Source organism: Acomys minous (genome assembly GCF_964271855.1).
Source record: "Acomys minous genome assembly, chromosome: 17".
Taxonomy (NCBI): domain Eukaryota; kingdom Metazoa; phylum Chordata; class Mammalia; order Rodentia; family Muridae; genus Acomys; species Acomys minous.
In genome coordinates, this window is record NC_140500.1 from 28,699,857 (window position 1) to 28,727,408 (window position 27,552).

The 27,552-nt window shown below is 48.3% G+C and overlaps 1 protein-coding gene across 4 annotated transcripts; it reads left to right on the plus strand.

The window, feature by feature from the left end:
• Positions 1–1,109: 1,109 nt before the first annotated feature.
• Positions 1,110–21,299, plus strand: TMEM72 (transmembrane protein 72). Of its 4 annotated transcripts, none has more exons than XM_084766433.1 (5): positions 1,110–1,678; positions 12,556–12,622; positions 16,164–16,235; positions 17,626–17,765; positions 19,325–21,299. In XM_084766433.1, exons 1-5 carry the CDS (start codon positions 1,609–1,611, stop codon positions 19,801–19,803), a joined length of 828 nt encoding a protein of 275 aa, XP_084622559.1. In that variant the 5' UTR covers positions 1,110–1,608; the 3' UTR covers positions 19,804–21,299. The 4 variants fall into 4 exon arrangements, with proteins under 4 accessions (XP_084622559.1, XP_084622561.1, XP_084622560.1 ...); XM_084766434.1 differs by lacking the exon at positions 1,110–1,678 and adding an exon at positions 14,854–14,982 and having other exon boundaries at positions 12,560–12,622; XM_084766435.1 differs by lacking the exon at positions 1,110–1,678 and having other exon boundaries at positions 12,550–12,626.
• Positions 21,300–27,552: the final 6,253 nt, after the last annotated feature.

Genomic DNA, 27,552 nt, shown 5'->3' on the forward strand with positions numbered 1-27,552 from the left:
AGGGAGGATGTAAGCCACAGAGCTACTGTGGCCCAAGCCCAGCTCCTTCCTCAGATCAACCCAGTGTATGTCACAGAGATGCCCGAACCTGCACTTAGGATAGAGGATGCTGGCTGCCCAGACAGGTCACTTTTCATACTCTGTGAGTGCCCCCACCCTGCACTCTCTCTCTCTGTCTCTGTGTGTGTGTGTGTGTGTGTGTGTGTGTGTGTGTGTGTGCAGGTGCATGCACGTGTGTGTGCATGTATTACTAAAGATGGCACCCCAGGTGTCACACACGATAAGCACTGTATGATACAATTCCTATACCTCATCCTAAGCATCAAATGAGCACAGAGGTTCTTACAAGAGAGGGTAGGATATGGAATACAAGTTAATGATCAAACTATAATAACCTTAGCAGTAAAATGTTTCCATTCATTAAACAGCAAAGAAAGATGCAGGGTTGCACAGAGGTTTCTGCCACTCTTAGGGTTCATGAGCTTGCCCGTTTGTTTGATTTTTGTCTTTCATCCCTCATGAGCAGACAAGGAATAGATTTCAGAAAAGAGCTGACAGGAAGACTGAGACACAGTACTGTTCAGTCCACGGGATCAAGACTCAGTACTGTTCAGTCCACAGGATCAAGACACAGTACTGTTCAGTCCACGGGATCAAGACTCAGTACTGTTCAATCCACGGGATCAGTTGTGAAACGAGAGGCAGCGAAATCCTCAAGGGCCAGTCTTCGCGGCTGAGCAGGTCAGGGGGGCTCTCGGGTCCCTTCTGTTATGAGAACCGCAGTACAGGGAGATTTTTTTTTTCTTTACTCTGTGCCATAGTTGCTGAGGCTCACAGACAGCTTTGGGTTTCCCCAAGGTCACCCAGTTAATCATTCATAGAGCACGCTCCACGATTTCCCACAGCTCATATCCCGGATGCCTGTGAGGAACAGAAGAGGGTCTCTGCGTGCTGTGGTCTGAGCTAAAGAAGGTCAGAGTTCAAATCATTTCAGGCCACCTCTACACAGAAGGAAAAAGCGTGGAACTTGTTTAAAAAGTCGTTCCCACTGGTGATTTTTAAATCATATTAATTCTATCTCTATCGCTACTATTTTGGCCCAGATCTGCATGTGCCCAGTCTCCTCTAGGACCCCAGCAGGTGTGAGATGTGGGTGTGGCTTCTTGGCACAGCCTGCTAAGGGTTTAGACTCTAAGCTCTCCTGTTCCCTCCTCCCAGACAGAAGCAGTTAATTGCCAGCTCTAGGCTGTCTCCTGCCCAACCCTAATCGGCATGATCTCAGGCGGCTGCACCAAGGCTGAAGCAGCTCCAGGCTAGGCCAGGGCTGTGTGGAGCAAGGAGAGCATTCTTCCAAGATAATGATTAAGCTGAGCAGCACTTGGCAAAGGCACAGGCTGCTAAGCTAGAGAGGTGAGCCCTGTTCACACCTCAGCCAGGCTGTGGAGGCCAGCACCAGATCGGGAAGGCAGAGCCCAGAAGCTCAGGGCCCCCCCCCCCCCCCAGCCAGCCCCTACAGCCTCCTGCTTATGAAAGGCATCCAGAGCATCTCAGATCCAGGGGAATCTTTGCAGCCTGCTCTTCTGGGACTCTGCTCACCCCTCTGGCACCATGAAGCTCCAGATGTTCTGGACTGGCCTGGAATATACCTGCCGGCTCTTGGGCATCACCACGGCTGCAGGTAAGATCCCACCTCTTTTTATCTACCACCTTCTTGCTCAGAGACACAACAGGGAAGGCTACTAGAGAAATGGTTCCTAGCCAGGAGATGGTGGGCACATCTGGCTGCATCTGCCCTTCAGTTTCTCCTTTGAGACGTGCGTGGGACCCTGGACCTCGGGAAAGCGGCAGGTGCAGAGTGAGCCGTGGGCAGGTGGAGAATAGTGAACCTTGGCATCTGGTGCTGAGACTCAGTGGCAGCCCACTCTCATGAGACCGTGGGAGCCTTCAGCATCCCCATCAGTGAGCTAACGGGTCTGGCCCTGCCCTCAGAGGGCTGTGAGGATAGCAAGTTGAAGTAGAGACTGGAGGTGAAAGGTATAAAAGGCCGGGGAAAATGTGAAAATCGTACTGTTGCGTAGTTATAAAACTGGTCAGGTAAGGTTACCATGCTTTGTTCAGCAGTAGTCCTGTTTCATGCAGAGAGAATCTCACTGACAGAGCAACTCTGTCCTCAGGAGATTCTTGAGGTATAAAGATGGCAAACTTCCACAGGCTATCCCTACACCATGCTGATAAAATGCACTCTTGAAACCCAGTCCCTTTGCTACAGGCCATCTAGAGAAGCACAGTGTGGGGCTTAGAGGGACAGAAATCACCTGAGCTGCTCAGCTGACTGGGCTTTCAGATGGTTAGCAAAGAAATGACTTCTGGTCCTAACCTTGACCTTAGCCACTCCAATCCAGAGAGGCAGAACCTATGCCGAGGAACTGAAAAGCAACGCTCTGAGCCATTAGCTCCGGCCACCAAGTCCCTGGGAGAAAAAAGAAAATACACACGTTAAATCTTTTTTCCTGCATCCACACAAAAGCTTTCTCAACAGTCTCACCCCCATTGAAAGGCTCCTCCAGTTCAAACCAGAGCAATGTGAGCCAAGCCTCGGGCCTCTCACGCACACACAACCTTAGTTCGTCCTGTGGCACCTTGAAGGCGTGCTTCCTGACCTCTGTGATGGGTGGCTGTGCAGGAACAGCTCTTAGCAAACAACATGTGGACAGTGGCTCTTGGGAGATGCCCTTATGATTTACTCCAGTGTTAGTGGGGATCCACATCATTCCTGGGGTACTAGGTTGGGTTCATGGCCAACCAGCTGTTGGGCTCTTCTGGCACCAGGGGCTATGAGTCAGAGCAGCCAAGGTCAAATTCCATCCCTCCCGCTTATGAGATGGAGCAAAGGAATTCAGATTGGAGCTATGACCTTGGCAAGGTCACACAAGAGGTCGGAGGAGCAATACCCTGAAACCTTGGTTCCTAGAGTTTTTTCCCCCCAACAATGCTAGACAACACCTCCCTGCATCCCTAGGCAAAAAGAACTGGGCTGCTCAGACCTGTGCAGATAGGCTGGCAGAAGAGCCAGTTCTAGCTTCCTTCAGAACCACGATGCTTCCTACACATAGGCAATGCTCACAAAGGCCCCCCAGGTACCCCTAAAATATCTCCAGGATGACAGTGTGAGCTAGCTACCCTCTGCCACTGCTGCTCCAAGTCTCCTGTGTCCCCGCTACAGCGTGAGTTTTAAATGCATCCATTGTACCCTTCAGGCGGCCAGAATCTCACAGCTAGAAGGCAGCCATACTCCACACAGTTACTACCTCCCTCCACACGACAAGCTGCTTAAGGCTCACATATCCATCCTCCTAATGGATTAGTGAGTCTCCTTTATCTCAACCTAGAGACGGCCTTTCACTCCACACACCCCCAGCACATGTGCACACCAAGGCATATTGCACATCTTAACCACAACCCTCATCTCCGTTAATGCTAAAGACGGTCCTCCTGCTTGCCTTTGATTCAAGATCCAGGCTAAAAATAGCCATGGTTGCCTTCTAAAAGGCCGAGCTTTCAATGACTATCCCTTGGGCTCTCCAGAGTGCTGGGCAAGTGGGAAGCTAAAGAGGGGCTCTGGTGTTCTCTGGCAGGTCTGGGGTTTCTCTTGACATCATTGGCCTTCAGGGCCTCTGCCCAGTGCATGAGATTTGCAAATTCTTTATTCCCTTAAGCCTCTTTTGTTGAAATCCTCTGTTGTTGAAAAGTCCAGGCAACATTATAGGAATGTTGTTGCTAAAGGGGAAATGAGGCTTGAAACAGAGCCTGCAGAGACCCAGGCGGGTGGGGGGCATGTATGAGGTGCCCTTGTATATAAGCAGCATAGATCGTCCAGATGCTAGGCAGGGACTTCCAGAGTGTCACCTCCAGGGAGTGCACGGCTCCTGGGAAGTGTCCTCTGTGGACCCTGAAGACAGGCTCAGGGATGTCAGCCGTGCTATGGCTGTTGCAAGCCCCGAAGAGAGGGCTACTCGCTGCCACACTGCTTCCTCTCGCCTGACTCTCCATTCATGAAGCATTATGGACTTTACTGCCCCACACAGAGCTCAAGCCCTAGATGCTAAGTCAATGGTTCTCAACCTGGGGGACGCGACCCCTCTGAGGGTCAACTGACCCTTTCATGGAAGTCACATGAGAATATCAGAAATGGTTACGTTACGATTCATAGCAGTAACAAATTTTACAGTTATGAAGTTAACAACAAAAATAATTTTATGGTTGGGGGTTACCACAACATGAGGGTCGCATCGTTAAGTAGTTTTCGGGACAGATGCTATGGCCAACCCAGAATAAACAAGCCACAGAGGACAGACAGCACCTAGCCAGAGTATTTTCAAAATGAGAAAATCCTGCCCCTTGGAACAGTCATGTGGTTCCTTGGACATTACACACACGGCCTACTCTAATTTGGTCTTACAAAGTATTTCCGTGGTGTTTGAGGTCTTGAGGCCATGAGGGCTGTGTGTGCAGTGCGTGAGTGTGTGAGTGTGACCTCTAAATGGTTCTGTTGCCAAAACGTAGTGTAAGGGCCCTGACCACAAAGCAGACACACTGTGCACAGACCGTGAGGCCCTGCCCTCCCTGTGCAAGTGTGAGAACATCTGCGTATCCATTGCTGAAAACAGACTCTCGCTGCATTCACCGAGACACAGCAAACACATCCTGTGTGAGAACTTATGGCTCAGTGGAGGTGACTGACACCTTGTATGCGGTTCTGTTTTGTTTGGCTAGGTTTTGTTTGGCAGGCTCTATATATTTAGCCCAAGCTAGCCTCAAAGTTGCCATCTTCCTGTCTTAGTTTCGGGGATTATAGAGATGTGGGCCACAACCACCCAGCTTGTGGTTGTTTTTAATATAGACTGGACATCAGAAAGAACCTGGTAAGTGAATGCTAATGGGGCAGGATTCCGCAGCACAGGGCACTCTGCTGCCTCGTGAGACATGGCCTGTCTGATAAGGTTAGTTCCCAGCACTTGGACGAAAAGGCAGACTTATTCTCCTTTGAACTTCGCAGCACTTCTCTCAGGGAACTCTCTAGTAACCCCTTACCCTGCCACAGGCCAGAAAAGGAGTGAGAAGAGCTCCCAAGTCAGTGCACAGATGCCCTGTCCAGTCCCCAAGGCCCAGAATTCAGGAAAAGGAGAAGGATCCGGTCTTTGGGCCTCTATCTGGAAAGGAAGTCTTCCTCTTGCTGTCCCTACACACAAATGGGCATAGGCTTTCCCAAGAGTGATCTGTCTCCCAGGGAAAAAATTAGTATTGCTTAGGGCCTCCCAACCTACCTCAGAACAAAAGGATTTTTATGCTTGAAGTGTCTTGTGCAATCCTAGCCCCCACACCCTATTCAACCTCCTCACTCCCCACCCCTGCATACACACACACACACACACACACACACACACACACACACACACCCCTGTGTGCACTTGCTCTTATCTCTATTTGATTCCTCCAGCCTCTGTTTAATAGTAGCTGGCAATTCCGTCATTGTTGGCGTCTTCACCAGGGGCCAAGCCCTGTGCTACTCGCCTTCAATGCAGAACCTTATTCCATCCTTTGTGTTGCCCACTAAGGCCTCACTGTGCCCATCACTGAATCCACTGCCCTGCAAAGGACACTAAGGTGAAAGACGACCACGCGGTGAACTGAAGTACTGGGCTCAAGGCTGCCTGCCAAGGCTGCAGGGAGGCAGAGTCCAGCTGATGGGCAGCTGTTCTTGAGACCCCGCTCTTAATCATGTCCTCCGCCTGAATCAGGGTTAAAGTGTTATGAGGGAAACAGAATGGTAAAAGCCAGGTGCTGCCACTCAGAACAGGCACCAGAGCCTGCGTGGAGAGCCAGAGAACTTATTCATACTTGCACACTCAGGGGAGTAACCTCCCGAGGCCCAGGGGGTGCCTGCAGTTACCTGAGATAAAGCTAATCAGTGTAACATCAGCCTTGACTTTTCTCTTCCTCGGTAGATTTAAGTTCCACACGTAGCTGCAATTCAAAGGAAAGTGCAGTGGTTTTATTTCCCAACCAGCTTTATCTTCTATCTCGTAAGGGCATGCTTCTCTGTACTTTAAGGACTCTAAGATGTTGGATTTAAGAAGAAACAGAAAGAATAGTAGAGAGACCCAGTCAGAGCCACTCCACGGTCCACTCCTATGACTCTACCCTGGGTCAGTCCTGACTGTACACAGGCCCAGTCAGGGCGTAGGGCTGTGTTGAGCGTAGGCATGACAGCCTCGCAGCAAACACTGCAGTTAAGTACACCAAGTGCTTCCCGAAGCTGAAGAAGACACTGCTTTTTAAGCTGTCTGTTGGTTCCCTACTCTCAATAGTCTGTATGGATATGCATGATACATCTGATCACCCCCAAGATCTCCAGCTGAGTCCGTTCTTGGACCCTGTCTGCATATATATCCAGAAAGAAGGATGGCAGTAGAACCTCCCACTTGTGTGTCCTGAGGTCCAGAGCTAATGCATACTTCAGTGTTACTATTGTTCCTACACCCCCATTAAGGTCTGAAGACTGTAGAGCTGAGTTTAATGGGGAAACTGAGGCTTCCTGTCCAGGTGGCTTGTCTGCCTAGGCACACGGTAGCAATCCAGGCCATCCTAAGGGCTGGGCGTAGGCAGAAGAGAGCCAAAGGAATGCAGTGATGCCCAAGCAAAGCTGGTGTGGCGACTTGCTTGTCAAACTAATGTCCTGTTTCTCCCAAAGCAAGTGCTCGGAGTCAATCTGCCATCACTTGAGGCTGGTTTTGTTTGTTTGTTTGTCTTGTTATGACCCATTAACCTGAATCTCTATTTAATAGACACAGCCACCTGCTAAATAGCAGCATTCCTTACCACACCCTTCAAATATACAAATGACTTACGAATATATAGATCAGAACAAAAGCAGCATTTAAGATCCAAGTGGTCTCATCTCTTAACGAGTACTGCAAATGCGTGGTTTCACCTAAGTCTTGGTCAAAGCCTTCAAAACAAAGGCTTTCTAAGTAACCATCTAGGGCCCTGCCTGCTAATTTCTTCATCCCCGCCGCCCCCCCCCAATTTTTTGTATTTATTTAGTTTTACTGTATGAACGTGCTGCCTCACATGTGTGTCTGTTCACAATGTGTGTACCTGGTCCCCGTGGAGTTCAGGAAAGGGTATCAGATCCCTGGCACAGGAATCACAGGAGGCTGTGAGCCACTGTGTGGATACTGGGAATCCAATGTCAGGTCCTCTGCAAGAGCCGCCAGTGCTCTTAACCACTGGGCCACCTTTCCAACCTCCGGTCTCCACTGCATGCTAATTTCAACCATTCTTAAATGCAGATCTGCACGACTACCTCCTGCCATTGAAGAGATCGTGTACTCCAACATGTCTGCAGGGGATTTTTGTCCCAGTGAGGTTACAAAGTGTTTCCAGTTTTCCCAAATGAACCTTTTTTTTTTTTTCTGGTCTGATTGTCTTGAAGAGTATTCTTCCTGCCTACCTCCTGCCTCGCAGCAACAGGATTGGGGTCAAACGTTTCTTCCTTTATTCTTTATATCTCTGTCTTCCTTTTTAGATTTAGAGTTGGGATGTGAAAAGTTACAATTCGTTTCCTCTGCAAAAGTTTGGTGTTTCCATCTTACGCAATATGTACGCATATATTTAGGAGCCAAGACCACCACCCCAGAGCACTGCATGTGATCTGACCAGGGAGGCAAACTGGTAAACACATTCCACCACCTCGTGCCTCTGTGACCTGCACCACCCCTGTACTACACTTTCCCACATAAACTCTTTAAGCCTCGGTTTCCCATCTACAGAACAGGGACAACAGCCGGCTCTACCCCGGGGCTTTAGAGAAGCAATGACTCAAAATGAAAACTGCTGGCCGTCGATTCCAGCTCAGAGCAGGCATATTCCAGAAGCCTGTTCAGGAAACAAAGTCTGTAGGTCATGAGCAACTCGCCCCTCTTGGAGGACGAAGAGGACACAGAGGAAAGGAACAAGGCAACAAGTGACCCGGGAAACTAGAACAGGCTTAGGGGGTGAGCTTATAAGGCCTCATCCAGCTGCACACTTGCATCACATCTTGAGCTGGGGTGACGGTGATGGCAGCAGAGGTGGGCAGTAGTGGCTTTGAGACAGGATCTCACTCTGTAGTTCAGGCTGTTCTGGAACTCACTGTGACGTTTGAGCTGGACTTGAACTTCTGGCAATAACCTCACTCAGCCCCTTGTGTGCTGGGATCACACGTGTGACCTCCACGGAGCATAGCTATTTCTATATCATGTACAGTGTGCACACTAGAAAGAAGGGGCAGCTCTGTTCTTATTTTCATGGGCTTACAGTTCTTTTTCATCCCCTTTGCATATATTTACTGAAAAAAATAATGGCTTCATCATAACATTTTATACATTTAATTTCTATGCTTTGTCCATATCCATCTGTCTATTAATCTTTCTTGTCTTTCCATGGTTCTGTCCCCCGGACACCTACCTTTCCCTGTAGAGTCCTTCTCTTCTATTTTCTCTCTCTCTTTCTCTCTCTCTCTGTGTGTGTGTGTGTGTGTGTGTGTGTGTGTGTGTGTTATTTCACATATGAATAAATAAGCCTTACATTGTAATCTCTAATTCTATTTCTTGTTCAACAAATGGCACAATTAATTCTTCTTTCAGGCTGAACAAAAGCCCACTGTGTACATGTACCAACCATCCAAGTGAAACATTTTTTTCTTTTCTGGTCTGATTGTATGGAAGGATACCTAGGCTGGTTTCATATCTTGGCTTCTGTGAGTAGGTCAGTAACAGGCATGCATGGACAGGTACCTCTGTGATATGGCAACTTAGAGGGTAGACCCAGAGTGTATCTGAATGGATCTCATGGTGCTCTATTTGAGATTTCTGGAGGAACCACCACACTAGTCTCCATAGTGGACCTGCTAGTGTACAGCTCCACTGGCAGTATGTAAGCATGTCTCTTCCTTTCATAGCATCCTCATCAGCATTTCTTTGTTTCCTTGATGATGGTCATTCTCTCTGGGCTGAGATAGGATCTCTATGAGGTTTGGATTTGCATTTCCTGAGCTGGCAGTTCTCTCCACTGTCCGAACAAAACAGGTACGCAGCTGCACCCCAGCACCCTAGTGCCCAAGGTTAAGGAGAGAGCAGGAAGCCTTGTGGTAGTCCAGGTGAAGACCTATGGTCTCTGCCGTGGAATCAACCTCCTTATTTTCTAGCACCAAGAAAACTCATTCGGAAGAGCAAAGAAACACATTGATTTTGAACACTGAGAATGAATAAGAAGCATATATTCTTGGGTATTCCTAGCCAAGACCAAGAAGAAACTGTTTTCTGAGTCCTCACGAGGAAGATGCTGTTCCAATGGGAGACAATCTCCTCAGTAGTACTAAGTAGTGCAGGATCCAGCAGCTTCATCTATAAAAACTGATATATTGGCTCAGATTGCTTCCCGGGAGAACTCTACCCTCTACTGGTATTTGATGAAGACATGATATAATTCTATGTATACTCCTACAGAAATGTGAAAGCAGGGAATGATCTCCAACTTATGTTATAGACTCTTGGCCTTCACACAGGCAACTAGTGTATAAAAGGTGCATCTTTAATGTGTGGTATATAAACAATTAAATATTCATTTCTACAAAATTACCCATCTATATTTATATCTTAATTTTTAAAGGCTCAAAATGAATCATAGACCTAAAACGTACATCTTAAAGCAATAAAACTCCTAGACAATACGATGAGAGCTCTGTGTTGATGTAGGCTGAGATTTCTAAGTTCGGTACCAAAGATTCAGTCTGTAGTAAAAAGAATTAAAACAATTCTTCTGATTGGATCCCACCGAGATTTTAAGACATTTTCCCTTTAAAGTATAGTATCGGAAGCCAATACGAAATGCAACTGATGGCAAATGTGACAAGGCATTCCACACCATTAGTCCTTGGAGAAATGCAAATGAGGAGCACAGTGAGAAACCATGCATGTGTCTTAGGATGACTAGACTTAAAAAGACCAAATCGTTGGCAGGACTGCGGAATTCCCCTCGTGCACTCCTAGTAGGAATGCAAACAGCGCACTCACTTTGAAGCAGTTTGACAGTTTCCTCAAAAGTTACACACGCTGTTTCCACGGTTATCCCACTGACAAGCATCTTCCCAAGAGATAATAAAGCACTTAGCAGTGCAAAGGCCACATATAAACACCCACAGCAGCTCAATTCATAATATCCAAAACCTGAAGCAACCTAGTTGTCCATCAGTGTGTGAGTTACAAACAAAGTGAGGTGCATGCATCCTCATTAGTCAGCAATACCAGTCGGCCATAGATTTGCATGAACTACTGATGTACGTACTACAGCTAAAATAAATCTGGAAATATCTGTGTGAATGTAGCAAATAGCTACAAGTACCCATTATTCAGTACTATTTGTCTTAACTCACAGGAAGCATAAACTAGTCCCTAGTGATCACCAGCTGTTAAGATAGACCACAGATAGAGAAGGCAAGATTTCACTGATGGGGACTTCCAGAGAGATAACGATGCCCATTCTCTTCAGAAGTGATGCTTTCAGGGGTCAAGACGTATGCCAGTGCTTATCACACTGCACCTGAATGAAACATGTGCAATTCATCACACACAGGTCAGGTAGGCTTCACTAAAGCTGTCACTGAAGGTGCGTGTTATCTTGCTAAAGTGATGTCCTCAAGCAGCTGAAAACTTCAGTGGCATACAACCATAAACGTTAGGTCATCTCCCATCCGGGTGAGTAGGCTAGGCAGCTCTGTTAATGTCGGCTGTCTGCCTTTCTCTACCTGGAGGCCAGAGAGCTGATGGCTTCTCTAGACTGGCCTCGGCTGTGATGATAAGGCAGTTCTGTCCCCTGTGTCTCTCAGAGTCCAATGGGAAGACAGGTGGTGGCAGAGACACAAGAGAGTCAGTTCTCAAGCCCCCACTTTATGTCTCTACTTGCATTTTGTCTGCAAAAACGCCATTGCTCAAGAAAGTCACAGTGTGACCGGGCAAAGCTAAGGAATGGCTAAGTCACATGATGAGAGGTGTGGCTACCAAGTGTAAGACCAGGGGCATAACTGCCCCTGTCACAGGAACTGCTACTGAGCTAAAGCCAAACCGGACACCTCAAACGGTGGCTTTCACCTGTGGGTCATCCTTAAAGACTCTACTAGGGGGGTCTGGTGATGTAGGTAGGTGGCCAAGAGTTTTGCCTAAAGTATACAAGGCCCCAGATTTTCCCACCCCCAAGCCCAGAAAGGGCAGGAGATGCAGAGAAGGGAAAGAAAAAAGAATCTAGAACAAAATGGGTGAATTCAACCTCCTTGAGGAAAGTCTCCCCAAACAGACTGATTAGAAGAACTAAACGATAAATGCCAAAGATTCCTTGAAAACTCTACTGACCGCGTGTCTAGAAGTTTCTACCATAAATGCAGACCTTTCGCCATGCTGCTTTTCCACCCTTGCTCACCTGTGTCCGCTGCCTGAACCTCAGTACACAGGGAGCCTCCAGGCCATGCTCGGAATCTTCTGCGGCTTCCTCTGTGTTAACAAACCTTTTTGTCTCACTGAACGCATACCAACCGGCTCAGCAGCTCTGCCCCTGCCCTTGAGAAAGCACCAGCATGTGTCAAGGTGGCAACAGGACTTCTGCCTTAGCACCCGTTGGAGTGTTGTGAGGTCAGAGACAATGGCTAAGGGGGCTATGGTAAGAGCTAGCCTGTTCTTACCTGCCCTCTCACGAGGAACTAATGTGCCTTCATATTTTTGCTTCATTAACAAATGTACTCGCTGCAGACAAAGGGCCCTTCCCCACTCATTGACGTTGCTCATCGACTTTCTATCTCGGATCCTTCTTGAAGCCTCATCAAGACACAAAGAGCCCACAAGCCCGATCTTTCTCTTGTGTACCATGCTCTGTCACTCTGAGTGGAGGTCAGAGGGGGCTTAGGCCAACATGGTAGTCAGTATCTCCTTAAATTTACAGTGGGCAACCTTTTAAATTCTGAGTGAGTACTTTCTTGATTATGAGAATGAACATCTCCTTAACTCTAGACTTGAGCCCCTTCTGAATTTTTAGGTTGACTGTCATATGTATGTGGATACCACATGCCAGCTACACACTCGGTGATCCAGGCAAGAGAGTGCAATTCCAGTAACTTTCACCCATGCTAAGGCACAAAACACATACACTGGCCTGGTCCAGGAATGGCAAGAGACTTGGAAGCCATCACAGAGACTAGACGCTGGCCTTCGTTGGGGGCAATCTCTAGGGCATGTGGACTGAGGTTGGCTTCTGTGCTCTGGGGTTGGGGGGTTCTCCAGGCTCTTCTTGGGGTTTTCAGGGACCGCCTGGAAGTCTTCCTATTCCAACCACAGTTGTCAGTACTCATGGAAGGGGACCACCCTGGCTCTCAGGATGAAAACTAATACCTCAGCCAACAGCCCTCACAGAACAGGGCTATGGAGTCTTGTACCCAGACCCACTATCGCATCTCCTCTTCCCCTGCAGTGCTGATTGGAGTGGGCACCGAGACCTTCCTCCGGGGGCAGTTCAAAAGCCTGGCCTTCTATCTGCTGTGAGTATGTATACCCACACTCTCCCTGCCTGCACACTCTGTCCCAGCTCCCCCTGTGTCTGCCTACACAGAGTAGCACATACACTCACTCCTGCATCTGCCTACTCTCCCACACGTCCACTGGTCCATTACCCGCCCATGAATCCACCTCATTCATACTTCCTGCATACTAATGCACCTACTCATGACATCACTCATCCATCCACCCACACACCAACCAGCCTTTCGACCTACTCATTCAACCATCTACAGACTTGCCTACTCACCTACTTACCTAGCCACTTATTCCCCCATCCACCCACCCATCCATCCATCCATCCATCCATCCATCCATCCACCCATCCACCCATCCATCCACCCATCCATCCATCCATCCATCCATCCATCCATCCATCCATCCCATCTACAGACTTACCTACTCACCCACTCACCTACTTATTCCCTTATCCATCCATCCATCCATCCATCCATCCATCCATCCATCCATCCACCCATCCACCCATCCATCCACCCATCCATCCATCCATCCATCCATCCATCCATCCATCCATCCCATCTACAGACTTACCTACTCACCCACTCACCTACTTATTCCCTTATCCATCCATCCCACCCACCTACCCATCCATTCACACATCCACGCATCTCTATAATCACTTCCTTATTGAGAGTGTATGGAAGGATACTGGCTGCTTCATAGGATCTTCCTAAACTAGAACTTACCTTAGAAGCTTCTGTGGCTACACCTCTGGGATGGGGTGGAGTTAGCCTGGGAAGTGGGTTACTCTGTGTTACTCTGTGTAGACAGACAGAGGGGGAGCTGGAACAGAGTGTGCAGAAGGAGACCTTTGCCCTGGGCATCATTTTACCCCCTACCTCAATGTAGGTTCTCTGCTGCTCCTAGAACCTCATATCTGCCACCTCCCAGATGCAATCCACTTTCAGAGCTCTATACCTCCCTGTCTATACATGTCTATACTGACAACTTACCTCTTGACACTTGGTTGCTCCTGGGAAATTCTGGACCTCTCTACTACCTGGCCCCTCCTGCCATGTGAACCCATAGAGCACCCAAGTGCACACACTACATCTCATTGCGCTTGAGGCATTGTCTTCCCGGGTCCCTGCAGTAAGGTTGAGCCTGCCTTCTCTATAAACGCTGATAACTCACCAGCGTGCTTCAAGCCAGGTAATGTGAATACCTTCTGCTGTCAATGCCACTTTTTCCTTGGAGCTCTTCCCTATCTTGAGGGCACACAATGCTCAGGTTGTCATTCTTGGGTCCGTTCCAGCCTCAGGTCTTCCTGCCCCCCACACTCACTCAGTTTCTCCTCTGCTCATGCCTTGTTCTCTGACACCCATAGATCAGCACCAGTGTCTTGTGTCTACACACACACACACACACACACACACACACACACACACACACACACACTAACACCTTAGAGAAACTCTGAGTAAGTCACTTACCCATCAAGTCTTAAATTCCCTCTGCTCCAGGCTGTAGGAAATGCCTCTACTGAGAGTTTCAGCAAAGTGCATACTTTTGGGTACATCTTAGTCACAGGATCTCCAGAGTTTGGAGGTGGCTCCCATCTTGTACCTGACACTGATGAGCTGTGTATCCCTGGCCAAGGGTTTTACCCTCAGCTTCCTCATCCATAACTGACATTAGTATAACTGCTGGTCATAAAAGTGTTGCAATGGCCAAGGTAGTTGGCTTCTCTAAGGCTTCTAGAATTGTCATTGGCATATTTTAATCATTATGTTCCTATCATTTTAAAACTAAGAAGTAAGAATTGAACAAATGCTGAGAGCATAGGAGAGCAGGCCAAAGTAGAGATTAAATCCTATAACCACAGAGAGAGGAAAAATAGCATCTATGTAAGGGCAGTTGTATGCTCAGCACAGCTCTGAGGGACTTGTAGACATCTACTATCTAATTTGTAATAATTTCATTGGTGAAGCCTTAATAGTTAACCCTGGTTTACAGATGAGAAACTGAGTCACAAGAAAGCCAAATTTCTACCTACACTCACATAGCTGATCAGTAATAGAAGCAGAGCCAGTGACCCTAAGGAGACTGTGGTCCTGAATTCCTGTCCCCTCTGTCTGTTCTCACTAGCTTTTACTCTGACAGGTATTCACAGGGTGTTCTCCCATAAGTCCTGCCCAAGGTGGGCCCAGGTCTCACATGGTAATTATACAAGAAATCCTTTTGAATCTTGTAGATTAGTGACTCTACCACTGTGAGAAGACTTCATCAAACAGATGACAGAGGGAAAAGAGGTCTTTCAAGAAGGTCTAGCTTGTGCAAAGGTCCTGTGGTACCTGCCAACTCCATGTACACTCAGGACAATGTGGGTATTTCATAAAGGAATTTACATGGCATGCCATTTCAATTATGTGGGCCAGAAATGTTCTTCAAACAGAAACTGAAATTCTATTGATGAGAATAGAATATATAAATATTTATATAGTCTGCTATATAAAAATGAGAGAAGTTAGACTGAAACCCATGATTTCACATCTGCCCCAGGAGATCCTGGTTTTAGAATGCTTGGAGCACGAACGTTCTGAATCGGGACAAGCATTTTCACATGATGTGCCATAGAATCTTTGGCAGCCTGGTGGTGATAAGGGAGGCACAGGAGAGGCAAGCCAGTGAGTCAAAAAGGCCAAAGGGCCGAGCCTGAAGCCGTGTGAAGCCAGAGAATGGAAGTGAATCTGAAGGCATTTTTGGCAAGCACTTAGCAGCTCTTGGTGGGTGGACTATTGGAATAAAGATAGAAGAGAGGAGTCATCAGGACAGCCCTACTTTACTTTCTACTGCTGTGATAAAGACCGAAAACAATTTGTCTGGGAAAGGATCTATTTAGCTTATACGTCCACACCACAGTCCATCGTGAATGGACGTCACAGCAGGAACTCAAGGCAGGAACCTGGATGCAGGAACTGAAACAGGCACTATGGGGGAGAGCTGTTTGCTGGCTTGCCCTCCATGGCTTGCTCAGATTGCTTTTTTTTTTTCACACAATGCAGGACCACCTGCCCAGGGGTGGCACCCACCCACAAGGGCCTGGGCTCTCCCATATCAATCACTGGTCTAGGAAAAGTCCCACAGACTTGCCTACAGGCCAGTCTGATGGAGGCATCCTCTCAATTGAGGTTCCCTCTTCCCAGAAAACTGTAGCTTGTGTCAAGATGACATAAACCTAACCACATGGCAGCCCACTTTAAGACTAGGCCAGCAGGCAGAGAACACACCTTTCGGTGACTTCTTGACATTCGCCTGCTGGCCTTTGCTTCTTCCTCACCTCCGCTCCTAGCACCAGCCACTCCAGTACAGACCTGTACGCCACCCAGGCAGCACTAGAGGGATGTTTGAGGGAGACACAAAAGATGGGGGCAGGGAGCCTGGCCAGTGTGTCAGCGGAGATGTCTGAGAACCAAAGGAGCTGCAAGCAGACAACTGTGATAAATCCGTGAGGTGGGGGTGGACCAACAGGGCTAGCCTCCCAGCCTTTTTATTCATCCACAGGTTTACAGGAGTCACCATCTCCATGTGTGAAGGGACCTACTTTGTGGCCCAGCTGTTGGCCATCTGCTTCAAGTGAGTAGCCCCGGGAGTGAACTTTATAACCTTTCCCATCCCAGCCCCAACCTGTGGGGCGGTGGCTGAGGTTGTCCTGTTTCTGAGGCCACTGAGGACTGGTTTTTCCTTCCAGAAGCAGCAAGCCCCAGCATGGAGACAGTATAGGTCAATACGGCTCAGCCACCTGCTTTCTGTGTTCTTGGCTAGACAGTCAGGGCCTGCCTCTACCCAGACTCCATTCCAAAGTCAGCTTTCCCTACCAGAGGACATTCAGTCTCTGGGCCTGCGTCCAGACTGTCCACTACAGGTGGAGGACCCTGCAGGAGGCTCAGCTTGCAAGGAACTGAGCTGTGCATAGATACTGGTTCTGCCTCTTCCAGCATTCAGACCACAAAGGCCCTGCACTGTCCAGCCAATGTTCAATGTATAAAAATGCTCATGAGTGTTGTAAGGCTCAGACCCTGGACTGTGGCTAACAGAGCCCAGATAGGTTCCCAAATAGTCAGTGGGGGGAGGGGGGGTCGCCGCTAATACTTGCTTCTGTGGCTCAGCCTCTGGGTGGCTGGATTCTACCTCAAAGGATCCTTGACATTGCAGAAATGTGAAGGAATGTTTTAGTGTCAGAATCCTCTCCTACCTCACCAGGACACATCTGCTTAATGTGCGTGTTCATGTGCACACATACCCCAGACTGACACCAGAGGGCACCAGTGAGCTGTACCTAGTACCAGCGAACATGCTGCTCAGAGCTTGAAGAGTCCAAGGACAGGCGTTGTCTTACTTTGAAACCTGGAGGCTGTGTCCCTGAAGAAATCTGTTCAGTACCATGGGGACACATGGTGGTCCTCATGTGTCAGTAAAAAGGAAAAGAAAGAAAGAAAAAGTGAAGCTTTTCCAGGCCATTTCTGTCCTGTGCCTGGCAAGGTACAGCAAGCATGGTACCATTGAACCCCAGCCTGCTTGTTCCTTGTGCAGTGTTCAGTCCCACAGCGGTCCCAGGAGGGAATGCAGTCCTCTGTACTGCACACCATCATTGGTCCATTGAAGACTCCCCCCGCCCCACAAAGCCCCGAGACTTCCATCAACTCTATTTTCCTGTTTGCCAAAATCAAGACAAGACCAAAATTAATTAATAATTAATTAATTTAATTAAAAGTCAGGGAAGCCTTTTGTAAAAACCTGTGGGCCCTCCTGAGTGGCTCAAGCAAGCCTCCTGACCATAGATGTCACAGTGAGGACCCTGGGCTTCTGTGACTCCAACCCCTGCAGATACTCAGCCAGGGGCCATTGAAGAGATCACAGATACTGCAGGACTCCTGCCCCCAGGCTCCCACAGCCTTCTAAGGAGCTGGGACTTCCTTGGAATGGTTTCCACTAATCTGCTAACCCTGAACCTCCCCTCCCCCAGGTGTCAGCCGGGATCTCTGGTACACAGAGCAAGGGAGAAGGCTCGCTGGCTGGGCTGCTTCCAGAAGTTCCTCGCCTACATGCTGCTGTCAGTGGCCTGTTTCCTCCACCCTGTCCTGGTCTGGCATGTAACCATCCCAGGTAGGAGCACCAGGGGTAACGGAAGCATGTGGGCCCTGCATAGATGTGATCTGAGTAGGAGGACCAGGTCCTGTCTCCCAGAGCCCCCACCAGCCTGAATGCCCTCTCTGACCCCGCGTGTGAGCATGGCTGTCAGATGTCCACTGTGCTGACCAAGCAGCAGGAACATACTGAGGTGAAGCCCTCCCCTCCACCCCCTCCACTTCCACCCCCCACACAGCCATCCAGAGGTCCCTTGGTGGGACCCTGGGTTGTCTTCTCGCTGACCAATTTCAAGCAATGAGATGGCTAATCCTCAACCCTTCTGCATCTCCCCAGTACCTACCCGTTCAGCTCTAACTTGCAGGCTTGGGTTAGGAGGATACTTTTATGGGACCCCAGAACTGAGCTCTTCACCTCCACACATCCATCTCTCCCCTTCTTTTCCACTGTCCCCCTGTTCATTCCTCCTTACTTAGATATACATTGTGTCTCTCCAAGAGCCCGTTTGAAATACCAAAAGACTCCCCAGCCTAAACCAAAGGAGACTAAGCTGTCTTCTTTAACCACACATATGTGGTGAAAGTCATAGGATTCACCCTGACATCGAGTAAGCCACAAGCCCTGTGCCATGCAGAGGCAGACTGAAGAAATCCCGGAACCAGTGGGCATTGGCAGTCAGGTACCTGGCCCCCAATATTTGGGCTATGCTCTTTGCAGGAGATCATAGCAGAGAGTCCACAGGCTAGCCCAGATGCAGTCAGGTACCTGGCTCCCAATAGATGGGCTATGCTCTTTGCAGGAGAGATCATAGCAGAGAGTCCACAGGCTAGCCCAGATGCAGTCAGGTACCTGGCTCCCAATAGATGGGCTATGCTCTTTGCAGGAGATCATAGCAGAGAGTCCACAGGCTAGCCCAGATGCAGTCAGGTACCTGGCCCCCAATAGATGGGCTATGCTCTTTGCAGGAGATCATAGCAGAGAGTCCACAGGCTAGCCCAGATGCAGTCAGGTACCTGGCCCCCAATAGATGGGCTATGCTCTTTGCAAGAGACCATAGCAGAGACCCCAGAGCCATGGACAGTGTTCGTCCCCAAGTTTACTTGATTGGGACTGGAGGAATTTCCACATTTCTAGGAGTAAGAAGACATCCAAAAAATTCAATATCCACAACAGAATCCATATCATCCAAGCCATGCCTGGCCCAGATAATCTACCCTGAGAGGGAAGCTGAGAGTGGTGATACAAGTCAGGTAGTCAGTACCAAGACCAACTCTGTATATGAAGGAGAATTGGTGCATAGAAATCAGAAGGGTCCCCCAACAGGCAGACAGAGCCTTCTTTGCTACCCTGGCCCCATCACGGAGCACCGGACCTATTTTAACCTTTTTAGCCTTGTCATGTCATCAAGTCAGCCTCTGAGTCTGATGTGGACGTGTGAAGGCTGGACCTATCGGGGATGCTGATCACGGCTGTGCAGCCTGGTACAGCAGTGGTACTGTGGAGAGAAAGGCGTGGGCAACCTCGGGTTTCCCCGTTGCATGCGGGTACAATATCTTGACCTCCCAGATCTCTTCCAGGCTCCATGCTGATCATCACTGGCCTAGCCTACTTCCTGCTGAGCAAGCGGAAGAAAACAAAGGCTGTTCCAGAGGTGCTGGCCCCCACGGAGCAGTACACAGACCCTTCCAGCAGCGTTGTGAGCACCACAGGCTCTGGGGACACTGAGCAAACCTACACTTTCCACGAAGCCCTCAAAGAGGGGCCTGGCTCCTTCTTCATCCACATGAAGAGCGTTCTGAAGGGGACCAAGAAGCCACGTGTCCTGCAGACCCAAGATACCCCAATGGAACTAGCTCTGGAGCCAGCTGACTCCTTGGCCAAGAAGAAGCAGGTACACTTTGAAGACAACATAGTCAGGATCATCCCAGCCCTCACTGAAGGTCAGGGTGACAGTGACAGTGGACCAGAGGAAACCAGCTCTGACACGACCCCCATCATCCCTCCCTCCCGGACCCCAGTCTTCCTCCCTTCTCTCATGGCCACTGACCTGTTCTGAGCTTCTCAGCTAGAGCGCTACAGATGGATGGGCCTGCCAGAAGACTCCTAATAGCCATGACTCCTGCAGGAAACTCGGGATCTCCACTGGTCAGCTACTCATTTCCTAGTGGTACCTGAGGTAGTATACCAGGCCAGGTCTGTGGAGACCGCCAGGAAGGCACAAATGATCCTTGCCCTATGGGATCAACAAAGGCTCCTCCTTCTTGGCCAGGGTTGGGGAAAGAGACCAACGGCTCCATTCTCCACAAGGCTGCTAACTCAACTTGCTAAGCCCTAAAGGAACAGAAGACAACAAAGCAAGGACCCTGTGGTGCATTTTGTCTGTGTTGCAGCCTACCAATGCTGAAGGCCCAGGGGTGCATCGGTAGCATAAGCAAGATTGTTCAGGGTAGATATGGGCAAGAAAGCTTTAGAGCTCCAGTGAGAAGCGCCTGGCTGCGAGTTGCATTCTCAGCATACTCTGGGACCAGGCTGGGCAGCAGACATTTCAGAATCACCCAGGGAAACAATGCCACTCTGTGCTCACTGCCGGGAAAGCTGACCAGAAGAGCATCTCTCTTTCCAGAAGGATCGCTAAGGACTCCCTGCTCTCCTGCCCCACCCCCACCCCCACCCCCAGTGTATGGGCAGTGTTCAGAGTCCATGTAGATGGTGCTAGCTAAAAGAGTCTGAGAGCCCATGACCATCTGTGGCAGGGATGGCCAGGGAGTAGCCTGGGGTAGTCACTGTAGGCGCAGACCTAGGCAGGAAGGGGCTGGCCCCTCAGGGAGCCACACAGCACAGGGAAGAAGCTTGGCCATGCTTAGGTTCCTGGAAGTAGGATGGGTGATAAATGAATGTTTGCTCAAAATAGGGAGGAAGGAAGAAAGGGGAGGAAAGGGCCCAAGGGAGAGGAGAGCAAGCAGGCAGGCATGGGTTCCATCCTGCCGCTGCAGAGGGGACAGTGATTTGGAGTTGTGTGTTTGGTCCACAGGAGTATTGCCAGGAAGAACAGGCTTATAGCTGACCCCAGTGTGTGAGCAACAGGAAGGAAGAGTCCTGTAGTTTGTGTCTGGGGGAGTTGGGAATCACTTCAGGGTTCTCTAATGGGTGAAAGCACACACTCCATAGTCTAGATAAAGAGCATGTTCATTGAACAATTTTCAGCACCTATGAGGGGTGTGTGTGTGTGTGTGTGTGTGTGTGTAAATGGGGAAGCCTAGATGTTGCCATCAGCCTGGTGCTTAGCACAGCCCACGTCTCAGATGGGCAGGAGAACACTTCTTGCAATAGAGGATGTGTTTGCTAAGACTGTGAGGAGCGAAGGCAGAAAGCAAGGCAGGAGGGCTGCAGTAGGCAGGCAAGATCTATTCAACTCATCTCTCAAGCCAAAAGACAGACGCCTAACAGAAGACTGTAAGCCACTGACCACAGGGGCATTAAACCAGTGAAGGATGTTAGATAGTGCTGTCAGGGGAAAATAAAATATATATGGAATAAAATATGTGGAATGAGGGTGAGTGTGTACCTCTTACCAAAAGCAACTTAAGGAAGAAACGGAAACAGGTCATTTACAGTTGCACAGGCCTACAGTCCACCATAAAAGAAGGCCTGGCACAAGTAGTCAACATCAAACCCCTACTCTGATCTACCCAATGAACAGGACATTCTCCACAGTTACGTGGAGAGCAGGGGTTGACTCTGACATGAACTCTGATGCCCCATATTTGACCACCTCCTGTTGGTGGGGAGGCCTGACAGCACTCAAAGAAAAAAATAAGCAGGCTACCAAGATGAGACTTGATAGTCTATGACCATATAGTGAGGGAGGAGGTCCTCATTGGTCTTAGGCCTAGCGGAGGGAAATAAGGTGAAAGTGGGAGGGAGGGAAGAATGGGAGGATACAAGTGATGGGATAACAATTGAGTTGTAATCTGAATAAATTAATTAAAGGAAAAAAAAGAGAGAGAGAGAGAAGGCCTGGCAAGCAGCAGGAACTGCACAAAGGAAACAGCAGGGGGCAGGGTCACAAGGAGTAAAATGAGGTCATGAAGCCTCAAAGGCCACTCCCAGTGATGTCCTTCCTCCACAAGGCCACATCTCCTAAAGGTTCCATAACCTCCCCCAAAGAGCGCCATCAACTGGAGACCAAGTGTTCAAACACACAAGCCTATGGGTGGTATCACTCAAATCACTGCAGTCTCTCATCGGTCATATATTTTTAGAAATCCTTGGTTCTTGGCTGGTTGGTTAGTTTGATTTACTTTTCTTAAACATCTCTATTTAGATGTAATTCATTGTCAAAAAAAAATGACCAATTTAAAGCCTACAGTTAAATGGGTTTTAGTGTATTATAATCTGAGTTCATTATACTTACCTCTATCTTAAGTTCATAATTACACTCATCACCCTCCCCCACACCAAAAGAAATCTATCCCTGGAATCATTAAGACTCATGCCTCAGCCAGGCATGGTGGCGCACGCCTTTAATCCCAGCACTTGGGAGGCAGAGGCAGGTGGATCTCTGTAAGTTCGAGCCTAGCCTGGTCTACAAAGTGAGTCCAGGACAGCAAAGGCTACACAGAGAAACTCTGTCTGGAAAAACAAAACAAAACAAAACGAAAAAATGACTCATGCCTCACCTCCACGTTTGTCCTATTAAACTACTAATCTGCCTCTATCTTTGTAACTTCTACTGTTCCGAGTACTTTTTAAAGTGAATCACAGAATGTTCTAGAGCACCATCCTTTTCTCTCACAACTTCTTCACCGACTTTATCTCTCTGCATCATACTTTTTTTTTTTTTTTAGTTTTTAAATATGGTTTATTTAGTTTCTTGGACGAATTCATAATGGAAGGTTTGGAGTCTTGGTTAGCTACAGTCAACATCTAGGGCTTCTTGCCCTCCTCTTCTGATCACGTATCACAGTCTCTTGTTTCCTTGTGTATCTATAAATTCTTTTTTAGCACCTGGATGTCCTGGAGGCTGCATGTTGCAACTCTGAGTGCTGGTTCCGCCTTCCTCCCCCCACCTAATACCTGGCTTCTTTATTCATTGTTTACTGACATGGCTGGACTAGCTCTGTGAATTCAATCTATTTTTTTCCCACAGTGCTCAGCCTTTGATGTCCCTATTTGGATTTTTTTTCCTTTGATCTCTTAGCATGGTTACCCACACTTTCTTCTGGGTCTGCAAAAGCCATTTATTGGTCAATAGTACAGTTACTCCCTTGGAGTAACCAATTAGATACCATTTGCCACTGAAATGGAAAGGGAAGGGAGGCTTGGAGTCATCTGTTATAAATCAAGTTTACAGGCCGGGCGTGGTGGCGCACGCCTTTAATCCCAGCACTCGGGAGGCAGAGGCAGGCGGATCGCTGTGAGTTCGAGGCCAGCCTGGTCTACAAAAGTGAGTCCAGGACAGCCTAGGATACATAGAGAAACCCTGTCTCGAAAAACCAAAAAAAAAAAAAAAAAAAAAAAAAAAAAAAAATCAAGTTTACGTTTGCCCCCGACTTCAGTTACAAATAGCTCCATAGCCTCTCTCCGGCCCCTAAGAGACATGACCTTGTGTTCTGAATCGTCAGGAAGTGCTTGCTCAGGTTTAAGTTGTGTATTTTTAGGAGTTGTTCCTAAACTGTATTTGTCCAGAGTCTATGCTTAGCTGTTCTCAAGCCCATGGGCTGTGGACCCTCTGTTATTCCATCTATACGCAGATGGAATAATTTTGAGCCTACATGCACCCCACCCCTGACTGCTCAGGAATGGGTACAGACAACATTCGGCAGCCCTTTCCCCAACTCCCAAGACACGCTGATCCCAAGAGGACTCTCCCTGCCTCTCTGTGTCTTCAGTTCTCTATTAACTAAGGGTTCAGTGTTTTTATGTATTGCTGCCAACACTGTGGCCTTCTGAACACCCCCTTATTTATTTTCCCCCAAGATGTGTTTACAATGTTTCTCAGAACTCAGTGTGAATGAAATTCTCTACATCCTGTTCTGAATGAGGTCATTCCCCCAAGGCAGACCTCTGAGCTTTTCATTCTTCCTTCCTGGGCAACCCCGCAGCAGCAACGCATCATAGGAGCGATGCGTAGTTGCCTGTTTCCCTGGGAGATACCGTTCCTGGGTGGGTAAGCACAGGAGGCAGCAGGCCCCATGGCCTCCTTGGTTTGTTCTCCCCAGTGCGGGGCCTCTAGGTAGGAGTCACATGAGGCGGAGCAATCAAGGCTATCCTAAGTCAGCTGAGCTTGCAATAGAATTTCCTGGCTATGACTGGGGGATCGGGAGGTGTGAGACTAAGCAGCATTAGAGGCAGATTCCTATAGTAAAACATGTTCTGTATCAAAAGCACCTTTTTTTCTTATTGTCAACTTATGTCAACTTTATGATACAAGTTGAATGTGCGCAGATGTCTTTCTGTCCCTATCATTTAAACAGGTGCTACCCTGAGGGTGGCGAAGCTGCAGCTGGGTGCCTTAGCTCCCTCCCTCAATGGCTTCCATTCAGGTAAAGCCAGAGCCTTGACCCCACGTTATACAATTTCAAGACAAATTAGAGGGAAAGACAGATATCGAGTTCATTAAATAAAGACAAGAATAGTACAGAGAGAGGGGGTGGGGAGAGAGAGGAAAAGGACATTACTTAAAGGATACCTGATGGTTGTGGGCTTTACTCCCACCTGAGTGTCTTCACAACGGCTGTGTGGAGGACTCTGTGCGCTCTAAGACACATTATTCAAAGGGTGTCATTTATATCAACTTTTAATGATTAAGCAAAGTTTAAAAACTAAGCAGTTCAGGGATGGAGAGATGGCTCAGCGGTTAAGAGCACTAAGAGCGCTCTTCCAGAGGACTCGGGTTCAATTCCCAGCACCCACATGACAGCTCACAACCGTCTGTAGCTCCGATACCTGACACCCTCACACAGACATGCATACAGGCAAAACAGCAATGCACATAAGATAAAATTTTAAAAATCGAGCAGTTCAGAATTTAAGCGAAAGTATATGAACTAATTTACTTATTTATCTTAGGTTAAATTTTTTTTCCTTTGTAGATAAAATTACAAAGTGAACATATGGGTTGTATCATTTGGGTTTAGGGATGAGAAAGGTGTGCTGATAAGGCTTACCTCAAGGTTACAAATGACCTGGCCCTCGGTAAGCATATTTTATTTTTTCCTTTATAACATTCTCGCCTGAGGTAGCTTCAAGAAAACTAGCATTTCTGTAAGCTATTTCAGTTTTATCAGTTATATTGGGGTTTCTTTGGACACCAACCAAGCCTCTAGGTAAGGGCCACTTTTCCATTTATGACCTTAAAATGAGCATGCTCAGGAATGACTCCACCACTGTGCAAAGGAATACAGGCTTCCTGGATGAGGCCCTGCGCTCTTTATTTGAGAAGAGCATTGATTTTGAATGACTTGGATGCTCTCCTTGCCTGCTGCAGGTAGTAAATCTTTCCCCGCTCCTTGTGACTTGGCTGTGTTTGTTCTGGCTTTGTACTCACCAAGATGTGAACTCTTTGCATCATGTTGGAGTGGGGTGAGGGTTTCCATCATCCTGTTGAGCCTCCTGGCATGGAACTTCAGGAGCACAGAGACAAGAGACATGGTGACACAGCATCTTGTTCCTCTCGGAGTGAGATCACAGCTGAGAGGGGGAACTGGGGAACTGAGGGTGTAAGTCAGTTGACAGACACTTGCCTAGCAGGCGTGAAGCCCTGGGTTCAATCCCGGGCCTCATAAAATCAGGACCATTGCTTCATGCGTAAAATACAGCATCGGGAGGTAGGAGCGGGAGACGAGGAGTTCAAAGTCATTCTGGTCTTCCTATTTCCAGTCTAGCTTGAAATGGGGAAAAGAAGATGAGGAGGGGGCAATAGAAGCCACTCAGGTCGCCAGCAAGTCAGGGTTCAAGGGTCAGGCATTGACCTTTGGTGACTATTTCTCCATTGGCTGTGCACGCTTGCCTTTTCCCAGAGATTTAAGTGAGCTGGTGTTTCAGGTTTTCTCCAAGGTAGAAGCACATTGTACGAAACAGTTACTCCTTTTTTCAGGTGAGAGGGTACTCTGAGGCACTCAGAGCCCAATAGAGCTGCGTTATTCCTTCACTCGTCCACTCATTCACTCCTTTCTATGACTGTGAGAACGTGGAGTGTAGACGAGGATTTCCCCACCATACGCACAAGCCCCGCGCTTGAGCTCTGTGTCTGTTCTGTACCAGCGATGTAGCTGGCTAAACCCTCACTTCCCTGTTTGTAAACAGGGGTTGACTGTAGCCTCAGTCCATCTCAGGGAGAGGCTTAGACACAAGGACACGTGGGACATGGGATGTCGTCACAGGATCTCTCTGCCCTCAATTGTCCTGTTCCTGGGATGTGGGTGCCCGAGGCTACTCTGAGACACCACGCCCCCTTCTGCATCAGTTCCCAGGCTCACAGCTGTCTCTCTAGGCTGTAAGATGTTTCTATCAAGTTCCACTGATGGCTTTAATCCTAGCCAAGGGCATGTTTGTCTGAGAGGGTAACCATGCCTCTTTTCCTGGGGTCTATCCCCACTCTATTCACTGCTGGATTCTCAAAGGAAGAGAACTTTTCATCCCATACCCTGCGTGCATTTGAATCGCAAGCTGCCTGTGTAGACAGATTCAGCTATCACGTGACCCTCAAAGCTCCAGAGGCAGCTGCTGGCCTGCTGTTGGACAAGTGAGGTACTTTGCAGGTTAGAGATGGAGGAAAAGATGACATCTCATGAGTAAAGGCCATGGCCATGACAGCTGGACTGAGGATTCTCTTGGGACTTACCTAACTGGCCAAATATCCTTTCATTGTAGGAAAAGAGGGGGGAACTAAGCCATGACGTTTGTCCAGGGAACCAAAAAGTGGAGTTTCGGTTAGATGAATTTCAGTTAAGTGGATGTTGTAGTCTGGAACTCTGGGTTCCAGAATTTGACAGGAGAGAAACAGCTGCAGAAAGATTGGATGGTTTGTTTGGTTGGTTGGTTTTGATTTTTCGAGACAAGGTTTCTCTGTGAAGCCTTGGCTCTCCTGGACTTGCTCTGTAGACCAGGCTGGCCTCGAACTCACAGTGATCCACCTGCCTCTGCCTGGGATTAAAGGCGTGAGCCACCATCCCCTGGCTGTTTGTTTCTTTTAATAGCAAGAGCTTCTGGGGCTTTGTGTAATCTCTTAAAATAATCCAAGCAAGTGGATACTATCCCAGGGTAGATTCGGGAGTCTTTTAAAAAGAATGTTTACCAGCTCACAGATAGGGAAGGTCACTGGGGAGTCTCAAATCAAAATGCCCTTTAAGTAGCAGATAAGTGAAAGATGACTCACTTGTCCCTACACAGCTGCTCTGTTTGAGGCTTCAGAGCACTATCGCTCACGTGTCCAGCTTCCAGGAAACTGAGCGAGATATTTTCAGGCTCCAACTGCTGGTTCCTCTTCAGAGTAGAGCAATCATTTCCTTTCTTTTAGACCATCAGTGCCAGGGTAAGGCCCAAGAACAGTGTTAAGAAGAGAGGAGTCAGTTTTGCTCAGCAAGTGTTTATGAAGTACTTACTTTGTGGACTGGGTAACCCATGAGGTACTGGGGCTAAAGAGCTGAGTCTCACTTTGCCAGATCCCATAGCTGTATGCCAAGTGCGGCTAACAGAAGGCAGGCAGGGCCCCACAATGAATCACAAATGCTAGGCCGTGTGATGAGCCTGGGCAGTTTGGAAATGGATGAAGGAGAGTTGGGTTGTATCTACTGTGTGCCTT